At 45.9% G+C, this 24,587-nt stretch overlaps 2 protein-coding genes across 11 annotated transcripts in view; both read right to left on the reverse strand.

The window, feature by feature from the left end:
* EYA3 (EYA transcriptional coactivator and phosphatase 3) overlaps positions 1-9,618 on the reverse strand; it is a 61,676-nt gene extending 52,058 nt beyond the window's left edge. For 3 of the 10 annotated variants that reach the window (XM_084496928.1, XM_084496929.1, XM_084496920.1), the window contains exon 1: positions 9,469-9,618. The gene's annotated coding sequence lies outside the window, so the exon portion shown is untranslated. Of the gene's footprint in view, positions 1-2,683; positions 2,793-3,559; positions 3,663-9,468 lie in introns of those variants that run through there. The other 7 variants (XM_084496924.1, XM_084496923.1, XM_084496921.1 and 4 more) reach the window with 4 other exon arrangements.
* Positions 9,619-12,333: 2,715 nt separating this feature from the next.
* PTAFR (platelet activating factor receptor) lies at positions 12,334-13,380 on the reverse strand (the record flags this gene model as incomplete). The annotated part of the gene is made up of 1 exon (XM_084496874.1): positions 12,334-13,380. The coding sequence occupies one exon, from the start codon at positions 13,378-13,380 to the stop codon at positions 12,334-12,336; it is 1,047 nt and encodes a 348-aa protein (XP_084353000.1).
* Between the last annotated feature and the right edge of the window lie 11,207 nt (positions 13,381-24,587).

Here is a 24,587-nt window from a genome sequence, read left to right on the forward strand (position 1 = left end):
GGTAGTAGGGTGATGGTTGAACCAGATGATCTTGGACGTCTTTTCCAACCTTAACGATTCTATGATTTTATGATTCTAATTACAGATCTACAATCTAACTACTGGCTGGTAAGAAAAAGCAACCTACAAGAGCAGTTACTGGAAGCAATATTAACATCATCATGACCAGAATGATGGGACAGAATGCCCCTTCATCCAGTCTATAGATAAGAGCAAACTGGGGAGCTGAAGTTCAAATGCCTGAAAGGCAAAACTGCAAGTACCATGACATGCTGGAGGAGTGGGCTGGCAGGAACCTCATGAAGTTCAACACAGACAAGTACCATGTGCTGTACCAGGGATGAAACAACCACATGCAATAGGGTTGGGACCCAGCTGGAAAGTCACAGATCTGCAGGAAGGAAACTGGAGATCCTAGTGGACAAGAAGCTGAACCCAAGTTAGCTGTGAGCCCTTGCAGCAACAAAGGCTAGGCTCAAGCTGGACTATGTTAAAGCCAGCACAGCCAGCGGCAGAGGGAAGTGACCACTCTGCTCTATCTGCGAGATGGCATCAAGAGTACTGTGTTCAGTTTTTGGCTTCCTAGCATGAGAAGGAGCCATAGCGTCGAGCCAAAGGGCCATTTAGATGAACAGGTGGCAGGCACACGTGACACACAGGAAGATGCTGAGGAAACTGGTCTTGTTTAGCCTGAAGAACAGAAGCTGAAGGAAGTAACAGAAATCTGCTTGCTGTCTTCCACTGCTAAAAGAACATCAGAGAAAAGACGCAACCAGACTCATCTCAAGTGCCTTGAGAAAGAGGTAATGGTCACAAATTGTAACAAGGAAAATTCCAGCTTGACCTAAGGAAAAAAATCTTCACTGTGAGAGTGAGTTGCACTGGAGAAGTGACCCACATGGATGGTGACATCCAGCCTTGCACATTTTCAAAACCCTAGTGGACAAGACCCTGAACAACCATCTCCTGTGAGAAGAAGACTGAAGCAGGCAACCTCCTGAAATCCCTTGTAATCCAAAGCATTCTGTAATTCTGTCCTTTCACCAGCTTTCCATTGGTAGTGAACCTTTCCTCTAAACTTGGGAAAACTTAGCTTCTTTAACACAATTTTGCCAGAGGTTTTTTGAAAATCAATTATACCTATTGCTTTCATCTATCCACATACTTGCACAACTCCCATGGTTTAAGAAGGTGGAATTTTCCTCTACATAATCCATGCTGACACTTTTCCAGCATTTTCCAGTAAACACGTATTTTCTTTCATAACTCTCTATCGTCTCACTGCTGCTGGATGTCAGTCATCTGTAGCGAGTTCCCAGGGTATCTAAAGCAAAACATCTTTAGCAGTAACATACAAGGAATTCACTGACCTTATCTGTGATGGTTTTATCACACCCCTCAGGTACCCACTCTTTGACCCCTGATCACCAAGCAGTCCCACACAATCACTACCTGACTTCCTTCTTTTGATGAATTTAGAGAATGTTTTACCACTGGTTTGAGCTTCCTTTTGCAAGGTGCTCTTCAATTTCCTTTTTACCCCTTTTAATTCCGTCTACATTTCACCTGCCACGTTGCAGATTTTCTTGGTCTCACCTGGGCATTCTTTCCATTTGTTAAACATTTATCTTTTCCACATGATGGCTTTTTTTATTATTTTTTTTTTATTTAATTTTATTTGGCAGCTTTCCCACAGACCCACATAGAGATTCTGGGGGTACAAACCTTAATTTTTTTAACAGCTTTCAAGCTGCATGTAGGCTACATTTTGTGCAGGCCTTTTTAAGTTTCGGAGGAAACTGTAAACAACTTAATTCATTTTTATGTATTTTAATTTTTTGTAGTTGAACATCCATGTGCTGAATTTATTTGGTCTGCTGTCCCTTTTCACCCAGTGACAGCTAATTGTACTGCAGTTGCTATTACAACTGTCCCATTTATAGCTCAAAGTAGATTCTATGCACCACCACACTCAGAAGACAGCTTCTCTTGTAGGTTTAACATTGGTTTCTGTAGGAAGCAGTCATTCATAGTCAGAAAAATGTTCACTCTGTATTTCTTACTGATGTGCCATGCAATTAGTCTCTGTCTAGGTAGCTGAAATCTCCTACTACTACTCCTGTAAATTTGCCACTTCTTTGATCTCATATAACGGTTCCTGATCACTATCACTGTCCTGATTCAACAGTTGCCAGAATAATCCTAGTAGTATATTTAAGGTCTGGGATCTTCACCCATACAAACACGTACTTCTCTTTTCCTGTATTTTTAATGCTGTTACCCTTTATACAGTCTTTCATGTACAGTGTTTTTCTCCCACCAAATATTACCCTACTCTACCATTCCTGTAAAGCTGACATTGCTGCATCCCAAACATGATCTCCTTCCACTGTATCTTACAGATATCTGCTACAGTACAGCTAGGATTTGATGCCGGTCATGGTAGTTCTCAGTATCAAATCAACATCTGTAACCACACTTAAAATAATTGGTGTGATTACAGGATCTACAACTGGTTAACGCTGTTGTGTGAAGAGTCACCTAGAACAAGAAAGAACATATTTCATTTATGATTCAACAACCTAAAACCTTATAACTGGCTTTATATTATCATCAACAGGTATCAAACAAACGTAGGCTTAGATGGTAAAAGATTAACTTCTATCTTCTCACCACATCTCACTTGCAAAATCCTTTTCCTTCTCTGCTCTTAGTAGGTCAGCCAAGTTTCAAAGAAGAATGAACTCCACAAATAGAAGCAACATCTCCTCTGTTAGGTAAAATCCAGGCAAAGAGATATATGATGATTTTCTTCCCAATCCTGTATTAAAGGTCTCCTTTCTCCCCATTATCTCCTTCTTTCCTGTTAGTTCAGATGCTCTTCAGTATCAATCATAATTAGTAAATGCTGTCAGTGACCAAATCAAATGCAATCTAAGAATCTATGACCTGATCCTGAGGATGACATGTATTATCTTTTATAAAAACAGAGAGAATGGGCTATTATTTATTTATTGTACGTTTTTAATAGTTACTGTTTTGTATTGTTTACTTTTATTGTCTACACACCTATTCTCCAGACTACAACAATCAATTAAAAAAAAAATCTATATACAAATCCCCAAAAATAGTACAAAGTTTCTACACAGGCCTCAAAAGATCTTGTAGCCAGGAAAACAAAAATTTCACACTTAAAAACACATTCATATTTCCTTTGTCTTCCCTGATGTCTTTCCATATGTTCTCATTTCCATTTTGTTCTTTCATGCCATCACTTATTTGAATTATCTGATAGTACAGTCATTGCATAACGTTTTTAGCCTATATTTAGCCTATAAAAGCTATTTTCAATTAGCCTATATTTAGCCTATAAAAGCTATTTTCAATTAGCCTATATTTAGCCTATAAAAGCTATTTTCAATTCAAGAGTACTCAAATATAGTAACTTCTAAAAGTGATGTCTTGTTCCCATCAACTCTCTTCTCCAGAAAACAAAGAGTATATTTCTAGACAACTAAATTTTGGTGACATGAACTTTCAATCTTTAGATCTGTCCTACCTTCAAACTTTTTCTTTACTATTGAGAAAAACAGCTTTTTCTCCCTGCATCATTCTTCCAAGTCTTCTTCTAAAAGTAGCAAAGAAGTGCATTCTGGCCAATACTTTAAAAAAAAACAGGAGAGTAAGAAAAAGAGGGTATGAATTATTGAACACTGCTCCAGGCACCACATAAAACAGGCCCTCTAACCTTCTGGTATGTACAAGTGTTGCTTGATTCCAGGGAGAAACAAACAAGATCACGAAGATATCTTCATTGCTATGGATATATTTTCCTTCAGACCTTATCACTGAGAATTAATCCCTAACCAGACAACAAATAAATCCTAGCAAAGATAGTGCTGTGTGTTCTGATGTTTCTGATTATTGTAGACTAAAATCTGGAACGCAAAATGAATTTGGGTGGATTAAGCACTACATCATTGTTTTACCAAGATATTTATAATTAGTTGAGTTGCAGCAAATGATATCATGCATTTTATTTTTAGCTGAAACCAGTTGCAAAGTGAATCATGTTATACAAACTACCACAGAGGTAGTCAAAAACCATTTAACTTTACACTGTGTTAAGCTGCAATTAGTTTTGCTTAGCAATTGGACTGGGCAATGAATGCAGGCACAACCCATTTTTGCTGCTCAGGGCGCCTGGCTGGCTGTAACACTTGTGACTGAGTGCCCACTCCCACCAGTGACTAATATGCCCCAGGTTTCGGCAGAACCAACAGCGACACACACCTTCATGCCTGCAAGGCTAGAGGAGAGCTCACTGCCAGCTCTTCCCATCCTCTGAGCAACAGGACACTTGTGCTCTTTCTGGCACAAATCACAAATGAGGTGCAGTTCTTCAGAGACATCTTGCACAAACTTCTGCAATGAGATCTCAGAAACTTGCACAGCTGACAGCATAGTGAATTTTGACCAAACATAGAAGATGATTTATTCAAAAGGCATCAGAAGGAAAATGAGAACGGTGAATATTTTATTTCAGGGCTTTTCTTACTGCATCTCAACAAGGAATTATCTTCTTGCTCACCACATGAAACTGGTAACCTTTGAGAAATAAAGTCCACAGTATTTTCTACTGCCTTTTAGCTCCAAAAGCTGTTCTCATCAAGATACTCCCTAAGTGCTGTCTTCTTTGAGTTGAGCCTAAGCCATCAGTCTGCCAAAAATGCTGCCTTCAAACAGTCTGCTTTTTACTCTCACCATTGCAAAAAAAAAGCTGCATGACAAACACATTTGCAACTTCTTTGATCTCATATAACAATTCCTGATCACTGTCACTGTCCTGGATTACGACAGTGTCAGCCTTTAAAAATTAATGTCTTCCGTAAAGACAATCATATGTTCCTTACAACAGCATCCACAAAAAAGTTCACATCGTTCAGAGACTAGAGAAGCTCAGACAACAACTTGTTGCTGTTTTTTACTTCAGCATAAAGGCAAATTGTTTAGGTCCTCGAATGCTACAATACAGTTTAATAATTCAAATAACTGTCAAGCAATATTTGCCATCTAATTTTAAAATGCTGAGAGTAGTGATATCATTGACTTATGGTGACATTTTGGCTTCCTTCAGGTCAGGCAAGAGTAAGTGCTTTATAATGTGTTTTTTTTTAAGCCAGAAGAATTAATTTTTTCCTCATACACAGAATGTCAACCTAGCAGCAGGCCTGGCATGACAGATAACTACTGGATAGAAAAAAAATTGATACAGTAGAAAAAGAAGAATAAAACCTTTGTGCCCATACAGTTCTCCAGAATACCAGACAAAGTAACAAAGAAGTAGTTTGTATTATCTTTGAGTCCCTTTATCTTTTAGAAAGGCAAACACAGTGCAAATGGGACCAGACTTCTATATAAAATTTCAAAACCTGGAATCCACAGAGTTGTTTTCCTTTGATGTTACTTCCCTCCATAGGTAAAAGAGAACAGCTATGCCTTTACCAGGAAAGAAGAGTGGAGATTTTTTTTTCAGCAAACCCATGATAAAGCCTACTTCAGAATACTTCCACGTGGTTTTCATAGAATCATCACAGAATGCTTTGGGTTGGAAGGGACCTTAAAGACCATCTAACTCCAACCCCTCACCATGGCAGGGACCCCTCCCACCAGCCCAGGTGTCCCCAGCCCCATCCAGCCTGGCCTTGGGCACTGCCAGGGATGGGGCACCCACAGCTCCTCTGGGCAGTCTCACCACTCTCACAGTAAAGAATTTCTACTTTGTCTGATCTAAGCCTTCCCTCTTTTAAAAAGACTTTTGAAAAGAGCTGTCACCTCTCTTCGCTGAACAGTGATTAGTCATCTGTTTTTTCAAATGATACAGGTACTAAATACTGAATATGCATTCATCTTCCATGCTCATCTTAAATCAGTCATAACTAAGGAAGAATTTGTTAAGCTCTGTCAAATATAATAGCGCAAAACAAACATCATGGAAAAGATGTTAGTATGAGACTATTTTGTAAAATTTTCAAAATGGAATTACACATCATAGTACGATATTTATAGAAAAATAAACCATCACCCAAGGTTTAAAGCTGCCATACACTTTATGTTACGTTCCAGTTGATGACTTTCATAGAAACAGATCTATCAGTATTTAAATCGAAGCAACACAAATTTCAAGTCTCAAAGGAAGCTCTTGGGATGAGAATAGATAGCTAGACATGGAGATCTCTCAAAAGGAGAAACCCATCTTCTGCAGAACTGAAGAACCATTCAATTGCCCCTGACATTAGACAAGCCATATTCTTAATCCCAGTAGTTTATCTAAGAGATGAAGAAAAATCCCAATCAGATTCATCACAATAGTAGGCTGTTTTTCTAAATACAAATCTGTTTTTTTAGTTATATAACCCAGTTAAGAACTGTCCGGTGACATCCTGGGAAAGACAACACAGCAGTAACTGGTGTTGTGTAGATCAAAAGGACACCATACACTGAAGAGCCTACAGTGACGTGTTGTGTTTTCTCACCTCCACACTATTCTAAACACCAGGTTTGTGTAATGCATTAGAATAGGAGGGAAGCTGACCCCTTGCAGCAACACCTTAGCTGAAGCTCTAGATGTGGCTGCAGGAAGGAAGAAAAGATTTGAAGTTCCTGCCTCAGGTGCTGGAGTACCTTCAGTCACAGCACCCACATGAGCTGACTTAATCACTGCTAGAGAAGGGCCACCAGAGAGAATACTGCTGAAGAGCTGCTTGTTTTGCTTCCCTTTAACAAATTAAAGGAAAAACTTCCAGAGAAATTAGGATGACAAAAAAAAAAAAAAAAAGAGAGAGAATAAAATAAGGATAAGACAAAGGAAGGAAAAACTGAAAAATGCCTCCCTCAACTTACAACTAACCAGCACATGCCACTGGTCATGGTTTGGGTGACCAAAGAAAACACAAGACGCTGCAAGAGACAACATTGCCTGGAGTTGGATTGTGCTTGTAGACATTGCTGGGTAGGAGATCATACAGAAACCTCCTGTTTTTAAATTCTCATGTGATTCCATTTAAGCACTCAGAAGTTATCTGTACATCTCCATCCTGACAGCTCCTTTTTCACTTGCAGAGAGGAAATAAAAAATATTCCTATTTCTGATAAGTAAGAATACAGGCACTGAGTTATTCATGTCCACCCTCAGATAAGATCTGCTGTAAATCTTCAAGCTTTATGCATTATGTGACTTATGAATGAGAATGCACTACTTGTCAGGTTTTTCATTCAATTACAAAAAATGTTTTTGCATGTTTTATCTAGTTTTACGTGCAACCATATATAACCTTCAATGCACAAAAGCCAGGACACAGCATGCTTCACTTGCTGTACAGGTACTCCAACCTGCTAACACAAAACGTGGAAACCCTTTTAATAAACTATATGACATAAACTCATTCAACATCTCAATCTTTATAGGGCAAAGTTTTAAGAAGCTATAAATCCTTCAGAAGTCAGCAATTACTCAGGAATTACCACAAGTCACACACATCTGTGATGGGGAAGTGACAGTTCTGCAATCCCATCTGTCACACAAACAACACACAGCAACCAAGCCATAACTACTGCTGCTGTTGAATGGAAGAGCTGAGATAGAGGTAAAAGCCACAAAAGGACACTGTGCAGTAGTTCTAATGGTTTGTGAACTGCTAGACCTTAACCACAGCCACTTTGTAAATGGTTAGAAGTGGGAATGTAGCTGTGTAATGTTGGTTGTGTGGTAAAAACTGGATTGTGGAACTGCACAACTAAGAAGTAATATATCATGGGGTGATTTTTTTAAAAAAGCTAACTTGATAGCTACATTTTGAGTACATTATACATTTTGAGCTACATTTTAAGTTATTAGTTTTGTAGATTAAGAAAACTACAGTCTTTATGCATTTTTAAAACTAGCTAATTACAAAAACAGTGACTTGAAGTATGTGAATTGTCCTTATTCTAAACAAAAGCCTATCTTATTTGGTATCTTGAATTTAAGATAATCAGGAAGAAGCAGAAGTGAGGAAAAACAAACGACAGAGGCAGGTGACAATTGTAAAATTCTTCTCCTACCAGCTAATACAGTTGACTTAATTGCTAATCAGAAATTACCAGACCATGGATTAAGTGCAAAACAGGTGCAGAAGTAGAGGCAGCTCCATATGGAACGAGAGGTCCACCACAACATAATCTGTTTGATGATTTATCTGATTTACTACAGTTATGCTGCATTAAGGACTAGCTCTAGTCTGGAAACAATTTAGCCACACGATGCACTGCAGAGACCAAACCAATAAGGCATGCTGTGCTCCACACATGCTGACCTCGCACACAAAGCTTCAGCAACTCTGCAGAGCATTCCCAAAACCAGGAATGTCCAGCAGAGCTGATCTGGGTCCAACACAGCTATAAAGCCCAACTAGTCATGGTACTACCAAGCTCAAACACATCGTCTTGGAAATAACTGCACAAGCTCCAGCGCAAACAACAGTTAAATGCATTCAGACTAAAATGTACAGATACATTTATGGATGTTAAGATATTCAAATGCATCCAGAGGAGGGTGCAAGAGCTGGAAGGCATGCCCTATGAGGAGAGGCTGAGGACACGTGGGTTGTGTAGTCTGGAGAAAAAGAGGCCAAGAGGTGACCTCCTTGCTCTCTGCAACTCCCTGGGAAGGGGGAGCACAGAGGGAGATGCCGGTCTCTTCTCCCTGGGATCTGATCACAGGATGCATGGGAATGGCACAGAGCTGCACCGGGAGATGTTCAGACTGGGCATGAGGAAAAATTTCATTACTGTGAGGGCAGTCAAACACTGGAATGGTCTTCCTAGTGAGGTTGTTGGTGCCCCATGTCTGGCAATGTTCCGGAGACATTTGGACAGCGCACGCAATAATATGCTTTAATTTTTGGCTAACCCCGAAGAGGTCAGGCAGTTGGACCAGACGGTCTTTGCAGGTCCCTTCCAACTGAAGCGCTCCATTCACCGCCTCCTCGCAAAGCCACCGCAGACTGCGCGAGGCTGCCCTGAGGCGGCGCTACCCACCCCTCGTGGCCCTGCGAACAACCCGCCGACTCCCGGGCGCGTCCCGAGCCGCCCGCAGCCAGCTCCTTCTCCCCGCTGACCCCGCGGAAGCCGCTCCCCTCCCCCCGAGCGGCGGCAGTCACCGGGCGGCTTCAGCCCCGCAGCTCTCGGCTGCTTCCGGGCCCCGCCGTGCTGCGGGGGGCGGGGGCGGCGGCGGCCGGACGCTGAGTACCGGGCTCCGTCCCGGCCGCGCTCCGCCAGCGGCCTCCGTTACGCCGGGGGGGGGGGACGCGCCGCCCCCAGGCGCCCCCGAGCCGCGGCCCGCTGGGCCCGCAGGGGCCGGCACGGCGCCGGGGACCCGCGGAGAGGGAGAGCGGCGCACGGCCAGGCCCCCGCTCGGCGGGCTCTTACCGAGAGGCGGCTCCGCGGCCGGGCCCGGGAGCGCGTCCCGCATCCGACATGGCAGCGGCGGCCCCGCAGCGCCTCGCCCCCGCCAGCGGCGGCTCGACCCGGAACCAGAGCGCGCTCGGCCACGGAAGTGGCGCCGCGGCCCCGAGGTGCCTGAGCGCGGGGCGGGGCCGGCCCGGGGCCGGGCTCGGCGCTGGGGGCTGCTTCGGGCGGCCGTGGCCGTTCCCAGAGGAGCCCCGGGGCCCTGCCGCTCGGTGCCGCGTCCCGGGAGGGTCCCGGGGTCGCGCGGGCGGGAGTCGGCAGCCCGGAGCCCCCCACTGCTGCGCCGTGCTTCTCGTTCGGAGTTTCGCTGCCGTGGGTGTTATTTGTAAAATAGCGCAAACAGCGCGTCACTTCTTAGCCTGAGCGTCAGAGCAGCCAGAGAGAGAGTGTGGTGTTTGTCGTTGTTTATTATTTTTTTTTTGTCTGGTAGGTGTCTGGTAGGTTTTTTGAGAGCGCAGACCTTTTTTCAGAAGTTGCTTCCCCTGTGAAATTATTTTTCCCTTCCCTTTTAGAAGGACAAAACTTGCTGAGGTTTTAATTTTCACCTTTAGTTCACAGTTCACGTGGTGATTAGAAGGACAAAAAAATATACCACCAAAATCGAAAGGAACACAAATAGGCTGTCAAACCAGCGTTGTCTACAGATACTGAGGCTTTTCCCATAAGGGTAAATACAGAAAGATGACAAGACGGGATCTTAAAGTCCAAAACCCTTGGAAGAAGTATTTTATTTAGAATAATTTTTGAGGATCAATTTTATTGCAAATTAAAGCACTATAATGCATCACTGCTATAAAACAAAGTAATTTCAGGAACAAAAGTAGAAGCTCAGACTGTTTTTTAAAATGCATTTTTACTGACTTAATGGTTGCAACATATCTTTCTGAAGTGTCCTCAGAGTTCTTTCTCCATTTTCCCCTTTCCTCGGAAGCAAGTTTATATTTGTTCTCTGAGGTCACACTTGCCTTACGGTTGCCTTCTGTGGAGCAAAGCATATTTAAAAACAGTAAGTAACCTACACTGTAAGCTCTGCTGTAAGCTTTCTAGGAATCAATAGAAGACCACATCACATAGAATAAGGCCTTCCCGTTTCTTCTAAGAGTTACCAAGCTCAGCTGTTAAGTGAGAGTTAAAGAGTGTTAAATTTATATTTATTATATAAATAAAAGAGTATCACAACGTCAGATGCACTTTTCCTGTCATCAGCCAGTCTCCTATGTAGTTCGAGGAACCAAAAGGTTGTAAAAAACCAAGTAGCTTCCCTTCCCTGCCCTGCCCTGCCCAATTTCCTGTGCTGGATTGAGCAATTTGGGTCAGAAACAGGAACCGCAATTGTCTCGTGATTTGTAACAGAACTCAGCAACACTGGAAAACCATTTTGCCTTAGGTCCCTACTGACTGCAGCAAGCTCTGAATGCGGCTGGCTCGTCTCAAGTGTTTCCTAAGTGCATGAGTTACACGGTACACCACATCACTGTACATTTACTGGTTCACTCAGAAAATGGCCGTGGACTATGGCCAATGGCCAATGGACTAATACTTCATTCATGGTAGGATATCAAGAACCAGTCAGCTTCATTTCTTCACTACAGAAATAAAAAGGCTGGGGGAAGGAAATTATGCACGGCTGCTTTTTGGAATCCTAAGTTTAAATAAATAAAGGTTAAAACTCTTCTGTATTTTTATTCTTTTTTCTTCTCACAGTAATGACCATGCTGACAACAGTCTTCTGTTAACTGGAGCCTCCAAAGTGAAAGTGGATCTCCACAAACACATGCAGTCAGCCAAAAAATACCAAACTTTGTGCAAGAGGGCACTTACTTGCCCAATCTGCAATCGTACAAGAAGCCAGGGCAGACAACAGTCCCCCTTGGACATAATGCTGATTTGGGATAGAGGCTGAGACACTGACAATTTCTCTTCCTTTTCTCGCCTTTGTCCAGTTACATGTCTAATTCAAAAGCTGAGAGCAAAGACAAAAGTTCATAATAGCTGCTCCTAGGCATCTGTGAAGTAAGGACCCCGACGGACCGTGCAAGTATAGGTGCATCTCTCTTCTTTGATGGCATTGTGAGGAACTCCTTGGACTATGTCCCTTCTAGCCACTCAGGAGCTTCTTTGGCTCATACTCTTTACAGAACCATGCAAGCTGCTCAGAAAAGTTACTCAATTATGATAGCAGCTCTGTGTGTTCCTCCAGGTCTTTCAGAAACCTCATACAGGTCAGGCACTGGATTCTTTTTGGGAGCTGGGTGGGCAAAGAACAAGGGATGGTGCTACCTGAGCAGCTGCTCACTGCAGGCACTCGATGTGTTTCTTTCAGGCATATTGCCTGAGCTGTTGTCAGTGCCCTCAACCCAGTCAGAAAGTGCTTTTCTCACAGATTATTACAGGTTCTAATTCTGCTAGATGCATGTGATAGAAGGAATCACAGGATGATTGAGGTTGGCAGCGACCTCTGGGTCTATCTGGTCCAACCCCCTGCTCAAGCAGGGACACCTAGAGCAGGGTGCCCAGGACCAAGTCCGAACAGCTTCTGAACATCTCCGAGGAGGGAGACTCCACAACCTTTCTGGGCAGGCTCTTCCAGTGCTCGGTCACCCACACAGCACAGAAGTGCTTCCTGATGTTCAGGAGGATCCTCCAGTGTTCCAATTTGTGCCTGTTGCCTCTTGTCCTTTCACAAATGAGCATTCATTCTTCTATCTAAGGGATAAAGGGGATATAATATCCTGGTCCTCTGTTGTGTCCCTAAATGCCTTCTCTTGAGAAAAGGTGAATGACTGATTCACACTTCCCAGTCTCAGCAATTAGAACCCATCTGACCTAAATCCTAATGGCATCCTCTTGGTGAATGGTGCCCTCAATCACTGTGTCTGTGGTTTGCCTGGAGCACTTTCGACTCCCTTTCATGCTTTTCAGGTTTTCTGAAACATGCTTCTGGAACTTCTTGGTGAGGAAGCAGTAGATGACTGGGTCCAACACACAGTTCGTACTCAAGAGGCACAAAGTCACTTGGTGAGCATCATTGAGTTGCTGGCGCAAATTATGGTTCTCTTTCTGCCATTGCTCCAGAACAGTCAGTGTCCAGGGCAGGTCCACAATGTGATGAGGTACAAAGCTTATGATGAACACCACAAGCACCGTGCAAACCATCCAGAGCGCCCTTTGCTTGACATGAGCACTCTTCCGCTGCTGCCCTGATTTGGAGAAGAGGGTCCTGATAATGACAATGTTCCAGGCTAGGATAAATAAAAAAATGATACAGAAGACGATGCAGATGATGACATGAATGGCAAGAACAGGTGTAACATTGCTAGTAGAGTCATAGCGCTCAAAGCAACGCGTGTAATTCTTCAAGCCAATTTTCTCCACATTAGTATTATCTTCAAAAGCATAATACAAAGAGCTGCCCACTGTTATGATCCAGATAGCTGCTGATAAAAAGATACCCCTTCTCCGAGTGGTAAACTGAGCAGCTCTAATGGGATTAGTCACGGCTTGGTAGCGGTTGTATGTGATGACCATCAGAAAGGCAACAGAAGCGTAGGTGTTAACGAAAAATAAGCAGCCAGCTACATTACAGAGGACCTTGTGCATGAACCAGTCTCCATCGTGGTGATAGTAAATAATCCACAGTGGCATTGTAATCAGGAACAGCAGGTCAGCTATTGTCAGGTTCAGCATGAATATCTTGATTTCATTGAGTTTCTTGGTGTGATAAATACGTCTGAAAATCCAGAGCACGTAGCAGTTGGCGACAAAACCCAGAATGAAAATGATGCTGTAGAATACAGTGAAGAGGTCATAGCGAAATGGAGAGTCTATTGGGGGTGCACTACCTTCAGCACCACCTTTACCCTCTCCAGACATTGTGCTGCTGAGTGGACACGTCTGATGCAGAATTTCCTGCTCTACCTTTTCTTCTTACCTAAAAATATAAAGCATAAAATGACCTGATTGGTACAGTGCCATTGCTAAGCCAAAATCCACCTTTCATTTTCAGCTGCCTGTGACCACAGGAGTTTTGCCCCATGCCCTGGTTCAAGCTGCAGGTACCTGCCCTGTCCAATTGCTCCTTTCTTCTATCCTGTTTCCATGCCATTCTACCCTTTGTGACTTCATCCAGTGTTGTTTTTTTTGCTGCACTGCAGATCTCAGATCACTAATTTCAAAAGAGTTTTCTGTATTAAGGTTCTTACAACAGATAAAATCACTCTGCTCCCAGATAAGTAGACTGAGCTTCTAAATCTTTTACTATAAGCAAACAGGTTTTCCATTTGTCTTATTTTTCCTGTGGCTCTTTCTTAATGCTTCCTAACTTGCCTATATTTATTTTAACCTAGAAATTCCAGAACTGAAACAATGTCTAGTAAAAATATCTCACTAGTGCCGCGTTTCCAGAGTTGGCTTTTATGTGTTTTCTGATTACACTCGCAAAGATTTTGTTTTCTTAGTTACAGTCAATGCAGGGTCAAACATTGACTTCATAGGCTGCCAGACCTCTCAGAGCTCTACTGAGTGAATGATGTGAAAGATGAGTTGCTAGTTCTAAAGGGTGATGTTTTGTTGTACATTCTTAATTCTTAGCTACAGCTATCTTTCTTAAAAGCCTGGTTGTTGTCTAATGTACAATCATTTTGAATTCAGGTTGTCATCAAACCAATCTCTCTCTCTCTCTTTTTTTTTTCTTTTTTTTTTTTTTTCTACCATTTCTGCAATGAATGCGATTGTCAGCAACAGCAATTCTGTACTTTCTTCTGTCATTGAAGCTACTGACAAACACAGTCTCTAATGAGACACTTTCAGGATTTTAATATTAGTAGTCCGCACCTCAGTTAGTATTTCTTCAGATTTTACCTACGGTTTTGACATCAAATTACTGCATCATCAATACTGTATGTGTTCTTGTCCCACATTTGTGTGAGATTCAGTCTAATCCCTTAAATACTTTAACCTGCTTCTTTCCCTATCCAGAGTATGTACATTCCTGTTCTTGGCTGTAGCACCAATGACCTGTGTGGCACTGGACAGGTACTCACCTCTTCTTGATACATCTGCAGATCTGCTGGTTTTTTGCTCCCTCTGAAAGTCATGGGAAGATAACTGACTAGAGCAGGGAAAGCAGTTTGAGAACCACCAGCAAGGGTACGAGGTTGCTCATTCACATCACACTTCCTGGGTTTGTAACTAATTTGAGTCAACAAAGGGTTTGTAAAATGTAGAACATGGTGATTTACCTTGAGAAAGAGTACACTTTACCACTAGTCATGATGCCTAAATTTATTGTGCAAGTTGTGGTGGTAATGCCAAGTGCTGAACAGTGCAATGTGCTTGTCTTGGTTCTGCCAGCGCCATAGACAGCAAGCTTTTTACCCCAAAGACCACTGCCTCCTCAGAAAGCACCATCCTGCCTCAGAACTTTCTGCATCTTCCCCAGCAGCAGAGACATGAATCCCCAAGTCACCCCCTCTGAGTTGAGTCACTTATGTGCCCATGTGCCAGTGGTTCCTCATTTACACATTTGCAATTTTCCTCTGCAAATAGGGAAGTCAACTCTACATCAAGAACACTCTCTTTCCTCAGAAAACTCTGCAAATGCCTTTGTACTTCTTCACAGCTTTTAGGAGAGGAAGGTGGTAGTCACCTTCCCATGCCTGTCCCTCCTTACTCCTCACAGTTGCTCTAAGGACATGACAACTATAGATGTCCACAACTTGGTGTTGGACCTTCCCATTGCTGCTTGCTGATGGACAGCACCAGGCTTTGTGTCTAAACTCAGTCCTTCAGCTGTCTTCCGTATGAAGAGACTCCAAAGCCTGGGAGTTAACAAGTAACTGTGGCAGTACTAGTAGCTGGCCAGGTGTCACATGCATCTGCACTCTTTCACCTTCATCTCTGCTGAGAACCGCCTGATCTCTAAAAGGTAGTACCTGATCCAGGAGGCTGTAGCCAGGCGTTGAGGATGGCCTCAGGGTCTGGCTGCAGAGGTCTGGCACCTCCCTGACGAGAACAACATCTCAGCTCCTGCTGCCCTGTGGAGACGTCCCAGAGCAGGCAGGGGCCTGTGCTGTTTCCTGTTATGACTTTGATTCGTGCAGGACCCAAAGCAAATCATACTAGTCATCTTATGGCTCCATTTCCACCCCTTCATTTGTGGATGAAGAGTGGTGATAATCACAACATGGTCTTAAATAAATGTCTGTTAGACACGGCTCTTCCACTTACTGAGGCACCATCCCTGCTAAAGGCATAAGCCAGTCGGAAAGGTTTGCATCTCTCAGCTCAGAGGCACACCTAGCAGATACATACGCTTAAGGGAAGGGATGAAGAAAGACTTGTGGGGCCTTTGTGTTTTATACACTATTCTGATGTTAGAATAAGAAAGAAAATCAAGTCCTAATTACCTATGATCATTAGAGACCTTGTGGTTCTTTCAAATCTGCCTCCTAAACCCCCAGTTCTAAGTAGCTGCCAACTGCAGCAAATAGTTTTGGTGTTTGGGACTGGAATCTTTGGAATGAGAGATGCGCTATCACTGTAGCACTAAACCTGAATATACCCAAAGTAGGTACCTGCTGCAAGGAAGTCCCTATACCCTGCCATTTCTGGTGCTGCACACAGGGGCTCTGGCGGACTTCACTGCTGGTCTTCCCAGGCATGCCCATCACCTGCCAGATTTAGCAGACACAAGCCTGCGTTTCCCCGTCCACTGCAAAGCTGTGCACCTGAGGATAGGTTTGAGCTAAGGGGCTGCACTTTGACCAGTAGAAATGAAAGCAAGAACATGCTCTACATTGTTAAGTCTGCTGGAAACCTCTGGCAAAGGTGCAGTATGGGTGACTGGAGATGACAATGCTTATACAGCCCTGGCAAGACTTGGTAGAGCTCATCTGTCTTGACAGTAGTAGATCATGCAGTGTCAATGCCACAGTCCTTCAGGAATTAAAATAGAGAGAACAGATCAGTTGGAAGGGACCTACAAAGATCATAGAGTCCGACTGACCACTTGTCCTGGGTTTGCCTGGGACGGAGTTCTCTTCCCCACAGCAGCCCACGTAGCCAGGACAGCGTTGATACAGCACCAGTGTTTTGCCTATTGCAGGCACAGCATCGGGGCTGCATCCAGCCCCCACAGCCAGCAGACTGAGGGTGGGGAAGTGGTGGGGAGGGGACATGGCCAGGGCATCTGTCTGGAACTGATTAAAGGCATATTCTGCACCATATGCTAACAGGGTCAGCAACAGAAGCTCAGAAAGGGGAAGGAGAAAAATTGAGTTATTTTTCCTTTCTTGCTTGTCAAGCCAGGTATTCTACAACATACAGCTAGAAGAGAGCATGGCACCCTCCCCCTCTAAATTTACTCAATGCCAACTTTACTCTGCAGCCTGAGGAAGTTGAGTTACATTTTCATGAGATGTCCTCAGCCCTAAATTCTGGAGTACCATACAGGGAATCTCACTCATTCTCTCCCGTTGAAGTGGTTCCCCTTTGCATAAAACACGTAAACTTTAAACTGAAAGAGAGCAGATTTAGATTAGATATAAGGATGAAATTCTTCACAGTGAGGATGGTTAGGCACTATAACAGGTTGCCCAGAGAATTTGTGGATGCCCAATCCCTGGAAGTGGGGATAGGTCGGACAGGGTTTGGCCAATCTATTCTAGTGGAGGTTCCCTGCCCATGGCAGTGGGGGTGGATCCAGATTATCTTTAAAGTCTCTTCCAAGCCAAACCATTCTGTGACTCTATGGTTCTATGAAATGTTCTCCATGTCAGCAGAAGAGAAAAAAAGAGTGGTGGTTGGGTTGTAGGCTGGCTGATGTGGGTCCCGTTCACTGCAGCAGCAGACTGCATTACCAAAATCCTTGGTATCTGTAGCTCAAACCACTGCCTAGTACACTAGTACCTCAACCAATAATCCTAAGCGGTTTATACTGTCAACTCCACTGTACACAAAACTAGAGATGAAAGTAACCAGAGGCACAGCAGAGTGTGGCAGGGATGAATACTTTGCTGGTCCCAGTCTCTCCAATGGGCCATGCTCTCCCAGTAAGGATTTACAGGTGCAAAGACCACACTAACAAAAGCTATGGCATCAGCAAAAGCATTTCTCAGCAGTACCAATAAAGTCTATTTTGTGCTTACCACAGGCAAAGGGATTCAGTGCAGTATGTCCATTTTCAGCTTCAGTAGAGAAGTGATACAAGTCTTATTGAAGGTGCTTGGTCCTCTTCCAATTGTTATATTCTTTGACAAGGGTCTGAAAGGTGCCCACGCAGGCAGCTCTCAAGAACAGGACACCAATGAGAGCAACTGCAGCATGACTGCAGAGTCACTAACGAAGAGGAAATGTGTGACCTCAGCTCAAAGGAAATGAGAAACAAAATAAACTGTAGAGGAAAGGCAATTAACCACAGTGAAGATCTGGAAAGTCCTTAAAGCTGTTTCCTCAAAGTATCTCTGCTTCTGATAATTGTGAAAGTTGGGGTTTTCCTCTAAAGGCAGAATAGGAATCCACTGTCTGTCCCTGTTTGGACCTGGGATTAGCATTTGAACATCATTTTTCCAAATAGATGAATGGCAGAGGCCAGAAGAGTTTTGACTTAAAAACTTTGAGGAAAAGAAGTGTCAAGAAGCTCATATATCTCACAGGCAGACTCATTTCCTAGCAGGGTCTTCTTCACATTTGCGTTGGGAATAACAGACCCAGGAATCCAGCCATTGCAAACCTCCTTTTATCTCAGGGACCTTCAAGCAGGCACTGAGAAACCACAGCATAGCAGATCTTCACCTGAACCATCCGTCTTCACATCCTGACCACCAAGATTTGGGGCAGCCCGAAGACTGTTCATCACAGTAATGCAAATCACTGTGGTGCTCAGGGGGACACCAGTGACAAACAAAGCTGGACACATGGTCTTGGCTGTGCCAGCAAATTCCAAACTGCAGCTCCCATGCTGGGCAGCCCTGGATCAATGCCAGGACATACCACCCTCCTCATCAGCAGGGAAAGGGGACATAGGCAGATGGCACAAGGTGCACAGCAGCAATGCTGTTCTGTGGAGATGCTGACTTTGACCTGCCTGGCCATGGGCATGCTGAGGTGTGCATGGGCATGCTGAGGGCTGTGCAGCATTGGGGCAGCTGGTGATACACCTGCACCCACCCCCCTGCTATGCCAGTGCCTTGGTATCCCCTGGCCAAGGGCAGACAAAGCCCCAGTGCTGATCTGGACTTCTTTGCCTGGGTCAGTTCCTCCCTGGATCTTCTCCTGCACCAGCTCCTGGGGTGCAGGCAGCCTCTCCCAGGGCCATTACAGAGCAGAGTGCCTCGGCGTGGTGCCCTGGGCCAAGCAGAGCCTGGCAACCAGGATTTCCTGTTGCCCTGGGCCCTGCCTGCCCAGGCTCCAAAGCACCCTGGGATGCACAGGGACAGCACAGGCTCTGAAAAGAAGAGTGAGGGCCCTGTCTGGAGCCTCTCATGCTCAGTCACAGGTGAACCTGAGAGCAGCTGCCATATGGGGCCCTTACTTGAATCCCCACAGCCTCAACGGGTGGCACTGAGGCCAGTGGACACCTGAGCCACCCTCCCCGTCCCCGCATGGGTGATTTCTGCCCCTAGGACTGGGTGCACCACAGACATGGCATTTGCAACACAAGGTAGCAATGCAGCATCGGGCAGCTGACACTAGCTGCATGAGCCCTGAACTGCTGCAGGATCACCCTTACCTCCCACAACAACAGCATGGGATGTCCAAGGAACACAGAAGCCAACAGGACCCAAACTCCCCTGGCACGAGGGCAGGGGCAGCACTGCACCAGCATGGGAGACCCTGTCCAGCCTGAGCAGGGTGGACCCTGCCTGGGGCTGCCAGCATGGAGCAGGGAGAAGCGTGCAGCTGGGTTCTGTCTGTGGCAGACCATGTCAGGGTGACCAGAAGGGTGAGATCAGGCTCCTGCATCAATGCTACAGATCTGTGCTGGAATGGAGGCTGCAGCAGTCTCCTTCCCTCCATCACCTGCTTCTTCCCTCCATCCCCCTTCTCTATCAGCTGCTGTAATGTAAAGATGGACCAGGGAATCTAATCCTTCATGTACTGGCCAGAGCCCCATTTATGCCCACACAACTGATTCTGGGAGCTTAAATTAAAAACAAACAAAGAACACTTCAGTGACATTAGGTGTTAGCCAGTCCATGACTTTTGACAGAGCAGGCATTGAGACTGTCTTGTCACTGCAGAAAGGGGAGCATTAGCAAAGGCTATAGCAACTGCAAAACAAAGTGTGCTGTCCTGCTGCAGCCAAGTTCTTAGAGGAAATGAAAGCCCAAGAGGTTTTGGGCTGGGGAGGAGTTCTTACCAGAAATAATTTCTCATTTTTCTGGGGCTGCAGCATTGCCTGTTTCTGCGTATGTGATTTCGAATCCAGTATTAAAACACATCTTTGTTTCAGTGGCCCAGCTTACTGAGTGGTACTGGCAGTTTTTGACTGCTCTGTTCTCAGTGTAATTTACCTCTCATCCAGTCCTAGGGAAGCACACAAATTCTGACAACACTGAATGCTATGCAAGACTAAGTCCCAAGAAAAACAACAACAAGCAAACCTTGAACATGCCTTTACTTTTATGAACCAAACACACAGTCTAATAAAAACAAATATATAAATTTTTTACTATAACTTACTCCCATGTGACTCCAGCACCTCCCTGGGCAACCCGTTCCAATGCCTAACTACTCTTTCTGAGAAGAAATGTCTCCCAGTTTTCAACCTGAATCTCCCCTGGTGCAGCTTGAGGCCGTTCCCTCTTGTACTAAGAGTTTCTGCTACCCATCATACAGATAGCAGAAACTCTTTGGTTTAGGAGATACAGTATTATCAGCAAATATATGGAGGCCACTTTCCAAGAGCAAATCCACATTTTATTAGTGGAGAAAAGCTCTCTGTGGTGTACAGAGTAGCATTTTAGTGGATAGGCTTTGCATGCATTTTGAACTGCTCTGTTCAAGAGCCGTGAACAAGAACAACAAAATACCGAGCCTCTGAAAGCACTAGTCACTGCCCGCAGGATTAGAGCTGTGCAGTGCAGCATGCTGGATAAGCACACAGGTGAATGCGATCCCTGCCAGTCCTGATCACTGTGTCGAATTCTCTAGTGCCAGGACAGGTCTTTGGAAAGATGTGAAGTTAATTTTTCACCAAAGTGGATGGTGAGCTGATGCTAAACATTATTTTCTGTGAGTTTCCACTACTGATCTCACAACAACAACACAATTTCCTTTTGCTCATTACAGGAAATAAATACTAAATAAACTCTGTAGCTTTCCTTAGTGAGCACTTTTGAGCCTGGCACAACACATCCCCACCTTATTACCAAGTGTGCTGGAATGTGCCCAGGAGCTTGGTTTGCTCAGCTGCAAAATACTTTTCCCTTGACTGCTGAGATCCTCAGGGGTCAGTGAGCAGCTACTTCCCAGTAGCCATTTGACAGCTGCAGAGAGGGCTTCAGCCGCCTACAGTGACACTGCTGGGATAGCCCAGTCTGGCAGGACATGCTGCTGCCAGGAGCCAGGCTGCCACATCAGCCGTGAATGGAAGGGGGAGCAGGGCTGACTCTGTCTGGCTCTGGCACAGGGAGCCCAGTGCAGCCCTGCCCCAGTGGGCACGGATGTAAGCTGTGGAGGCCATGGCATAAGAATTTGTATCCTACAGCTCAAGGCGGCTCAAAACCGGGGGTTATCTCTCAACTCACTTCCCATGGACCAAACAGAATGCATTTGGGTCCTCATCTTGTTGTGGGGATCATCTTAAAACACAGACCTCAGAAAAACTGCAACTGATTGAGCTGCACAGCTGGGTCCCTGTGCCCCCACAGCTCCACACTGCAGGGGTGACCTCCTGGCAGGGCCCCAAAGGCAATGCCATGGCCAGCAGCACTTCTCATCCCTGCTCACTGGGCTCCCAGCATGAATACACACACCCCTCCCCAGGGCACCGGCACCGGGACGGCAAGGGTAAGGCTGGCTCTGACATGCCACAGCTCAGAGATCTCGGGGGCAGGGGGCTGTGCAGCCAGACCATGTCCCTAGACATGGACAGGCAGAAAGAGCCTGCAGTGCTCGGGGAGGGAGGCAAGCAGAAAGGGGACGATCGTCTTACCTCAGGGCCTGCTGGCCCAGCAGTCCCCAGCCCAACGGGTCCCTGCCGTGAGCAGAGCCACCGGCAGGGCTGCACTGGCAGCGTGTCCGTGTCTAGGAGGAGAACCGGGACAGGAAAGAAGGCGCTGGCCTGCAGGTGAGTGACTCACTTCCCTCTTGACACTTGTGACATGGCTTAGACATGCCCCGGCTGCACCCTTTTGCACAACACCAACTCCTGTGGCCCTTCCTTGAGCAGGCTTGGAAATGGCTGTGCGAGCTAGGGCTTTGGGCATCGCCACCCTGTGCCTTGCAGGCCTGGCAAGGGGCAGCTTGGCCCCGCAGCAGGGTCACACCGGGGCAGGGCTGGGCACGGCCACAGGGGGAGCAGGGACCCTGTAGGTCTGTCTTCTGTGCCTCTCCTTTCCTCCAAGGCACCAGGGCTGGGACCAGCATAGCAGCAAGTGCTGCTGTGTTCAAAATGTCTCCGTGGTAGATGGTGACTTGCTTGCAGTGTCAAGATGATACTGCTTTGTGTGGGAGTCCCAGTATGGGGGAACACAGGCCAGGCTGTGGCAGTAAGTTTCCTTGTCCTCTCTGCAGCATTATAAACCCCTCTCAGCTCTTGTTCTCCTCTGTTCCACCAGCTTGGGAAGAAAGGGTGGATGAGACATGTGAGGGACCCACTTGATCTTGGCCTTGCTGTTGTAGTCCCCAGGGCATACAGCTCTGGCAGTGTGCTCGGGTCCCGTGTGGCTATTCCCCTGATGTGTATGTTGTACTGCATCACTTACACTATGGGCATAATATCCATCTGAATCACTTATATTGTAACGAGAGATCACATGTTTCTGTCTGCTATCTGTATTCACCATGGCTTGTCTAACAAGGAAATACTGTTATGTTTTCTTTGCTGTTAAGAGCTGGCACTGGTTTCTGCAAGGAAAGAGGCATGAGGTTTCTGAGGGCTGAGACAGCCCTCAAGGGCCAGTCACAACTGGTAGGTACACAAAGGCATACTGAAAGCATATCAGAGCAGGAATACAACCTGCACTGTTATTAGAAGGAACCAGGTGTTTGCACATCCTCTAGTCTCCCTATCTAAGCCTGCTAGACACCCAACTGCAGTGGTGCAAAGCTACTGTAAATACCTGGATTTCCCAGCAAAGATGTACCAACTTAATTACAGCCATTCTCCACAGAAAAGGCTGCCAGCATGCTCTCACTGTGATTAAAGAGAACTAGGCTGTGACAGGAGGAGGGTGGCCAGCAGAGTGGCCAGTTAATATCCCCTCTGCTTGGTACTTACATTTCACCTTGAACAGTTTTTGCAGCAATAAAGGGGCATGGAAAGCTGCAGTGGGACTGACAGGCAGCTGCCACTTGGCCTGAGCCTTGGAGCACAACCTACAAGGAAAGGCTGTGGGAGCTGGGCTGGGATAGGCCAGAGCCTGAGGGGCGATCTGGTGGCTGCCAGCAGCTATTGGAAGGGAAGCTGCAAGAGGGTGGTAGCAAACACTTCTCAGTAGTGGCAAATGGTGTGACAAGGGACAACAGCCACAAACTGAGGTGCAGAGCAGTCAGGTGGACATGATGAAATTTTCTGTAGGAGGGCCATGCAGCCCTGAGCCAGGTACCCAGAGAGGCCAGGGGTCTCCAGCCTTACCACAGAAGGAGTTCTAGAGAAACGGACTTCAAACGCTCCTGATGTAGCCATGCACGCTGCCAGGCCTGAGGATAGCTTGCTGGTGCCCAAGCAAGGGATAATGCCCCATTTCTGCTTGTGAATTGCAGGCCTTACAGCTCAGCTGCCTGACCAGGGGAGGCGTTGCTTGCACTGTCGCTTTTAAGAGGAAAAGGAAGCTAAGACAGCCCATTTACTCTAGATAACAACACTGCAATAGCCCAACACATTTTTAGGGAAATTTGCTATGCTAAGTTGTACTGGGTTTATGTGGCAAGATTCTGGTAACAGGGGCTGCAGGGGTGGCCTCTGAGGTTTCAGAAGCTGCCCCATGTTAGATAAGGGCCAGTTTCATCCGGTGCCAAAAGGACCCATCACTGGCCAGAGCCAAACCAATACACAACATTGTTTATGCATCTGTGAGAGCATGTTTAAGAAAGGAGAAAAAATTCTGCTGTGCAACAGCAGCTGGGAGAGTGAGGAGTGACAACCAGCCCTGCAGCCACCAAGGTCAGTGCAGAAGCAGGGCAGGAGGTGCTCCAGGCACGCAGCAGCAGTTCCCCTGCAGCCTGTGGAGAGGCCCTTGGTGGAGCAGGCTGTCCCCCTGCAGCCCATGGGTCCCACATGGAGCAGATCTCCACGCTGCAGCCCATGGAGGAGCCCCTGGTGGAGCAGGTGGATGTGGCCTGAAGGAGGCTGCGGCCCATGGAAAGGAGCCCAGGCAGGAGCAGGGGGTCTGTGGGGAGCTACTGCCCATGGGATACCTGTGTTGGAGCAGTTTGCTCCTGGGGGATGGACCCTGTGGTACGGAGCCATGCGGAAGCAGTTCTTGAAGAGCTGCTGCCTGTGGGCAGCCCCCACAGGATCAGTTTGGGAAGGATGGCATCCCGTGGGAGGGACCCCATGGGGCAGAGAGAGTGACCGAGAAGGCGCAGCAGAGACGAAGCATTAGGGACTGACCGCAGCCCCCATTCTCTGTTCCCTGCACTGCTCAGGGGAAAGATGTAGAAGAGGGTGGATGGGGGAAAGTGTTTTTAGTTTGCTTTTAGCTTCTCACTGATCTATCTTGTTAGTAATAGGTAATGAATTTTATTAATCTCCCAGGTCTGTGTTGCCCACGACGATAATTGTTGAGTGATCTCCCCATTCTTATCTCAACTCTTGAGCCTTTTGCATAGTATATTCTCCCCCTTTCCCTTTTAGGAGGGGCAGTAAGAGAGCAGTTGTGGTGGAGCTCAGCTGCCCAGATGAGTAAAAGCAC

The sequence above is a fragment of the Aythya ferina genome (genome assembly GCF_964211825.1).
Source record: "Aythya ferina genome assembly, chromosome: 24".
Classification (NCBI taxonomy): Eukaryota; Metazoa; Chordata; class Aves; order Anseriformes; family Anatidae; genus Aythya; species Aythya ferina.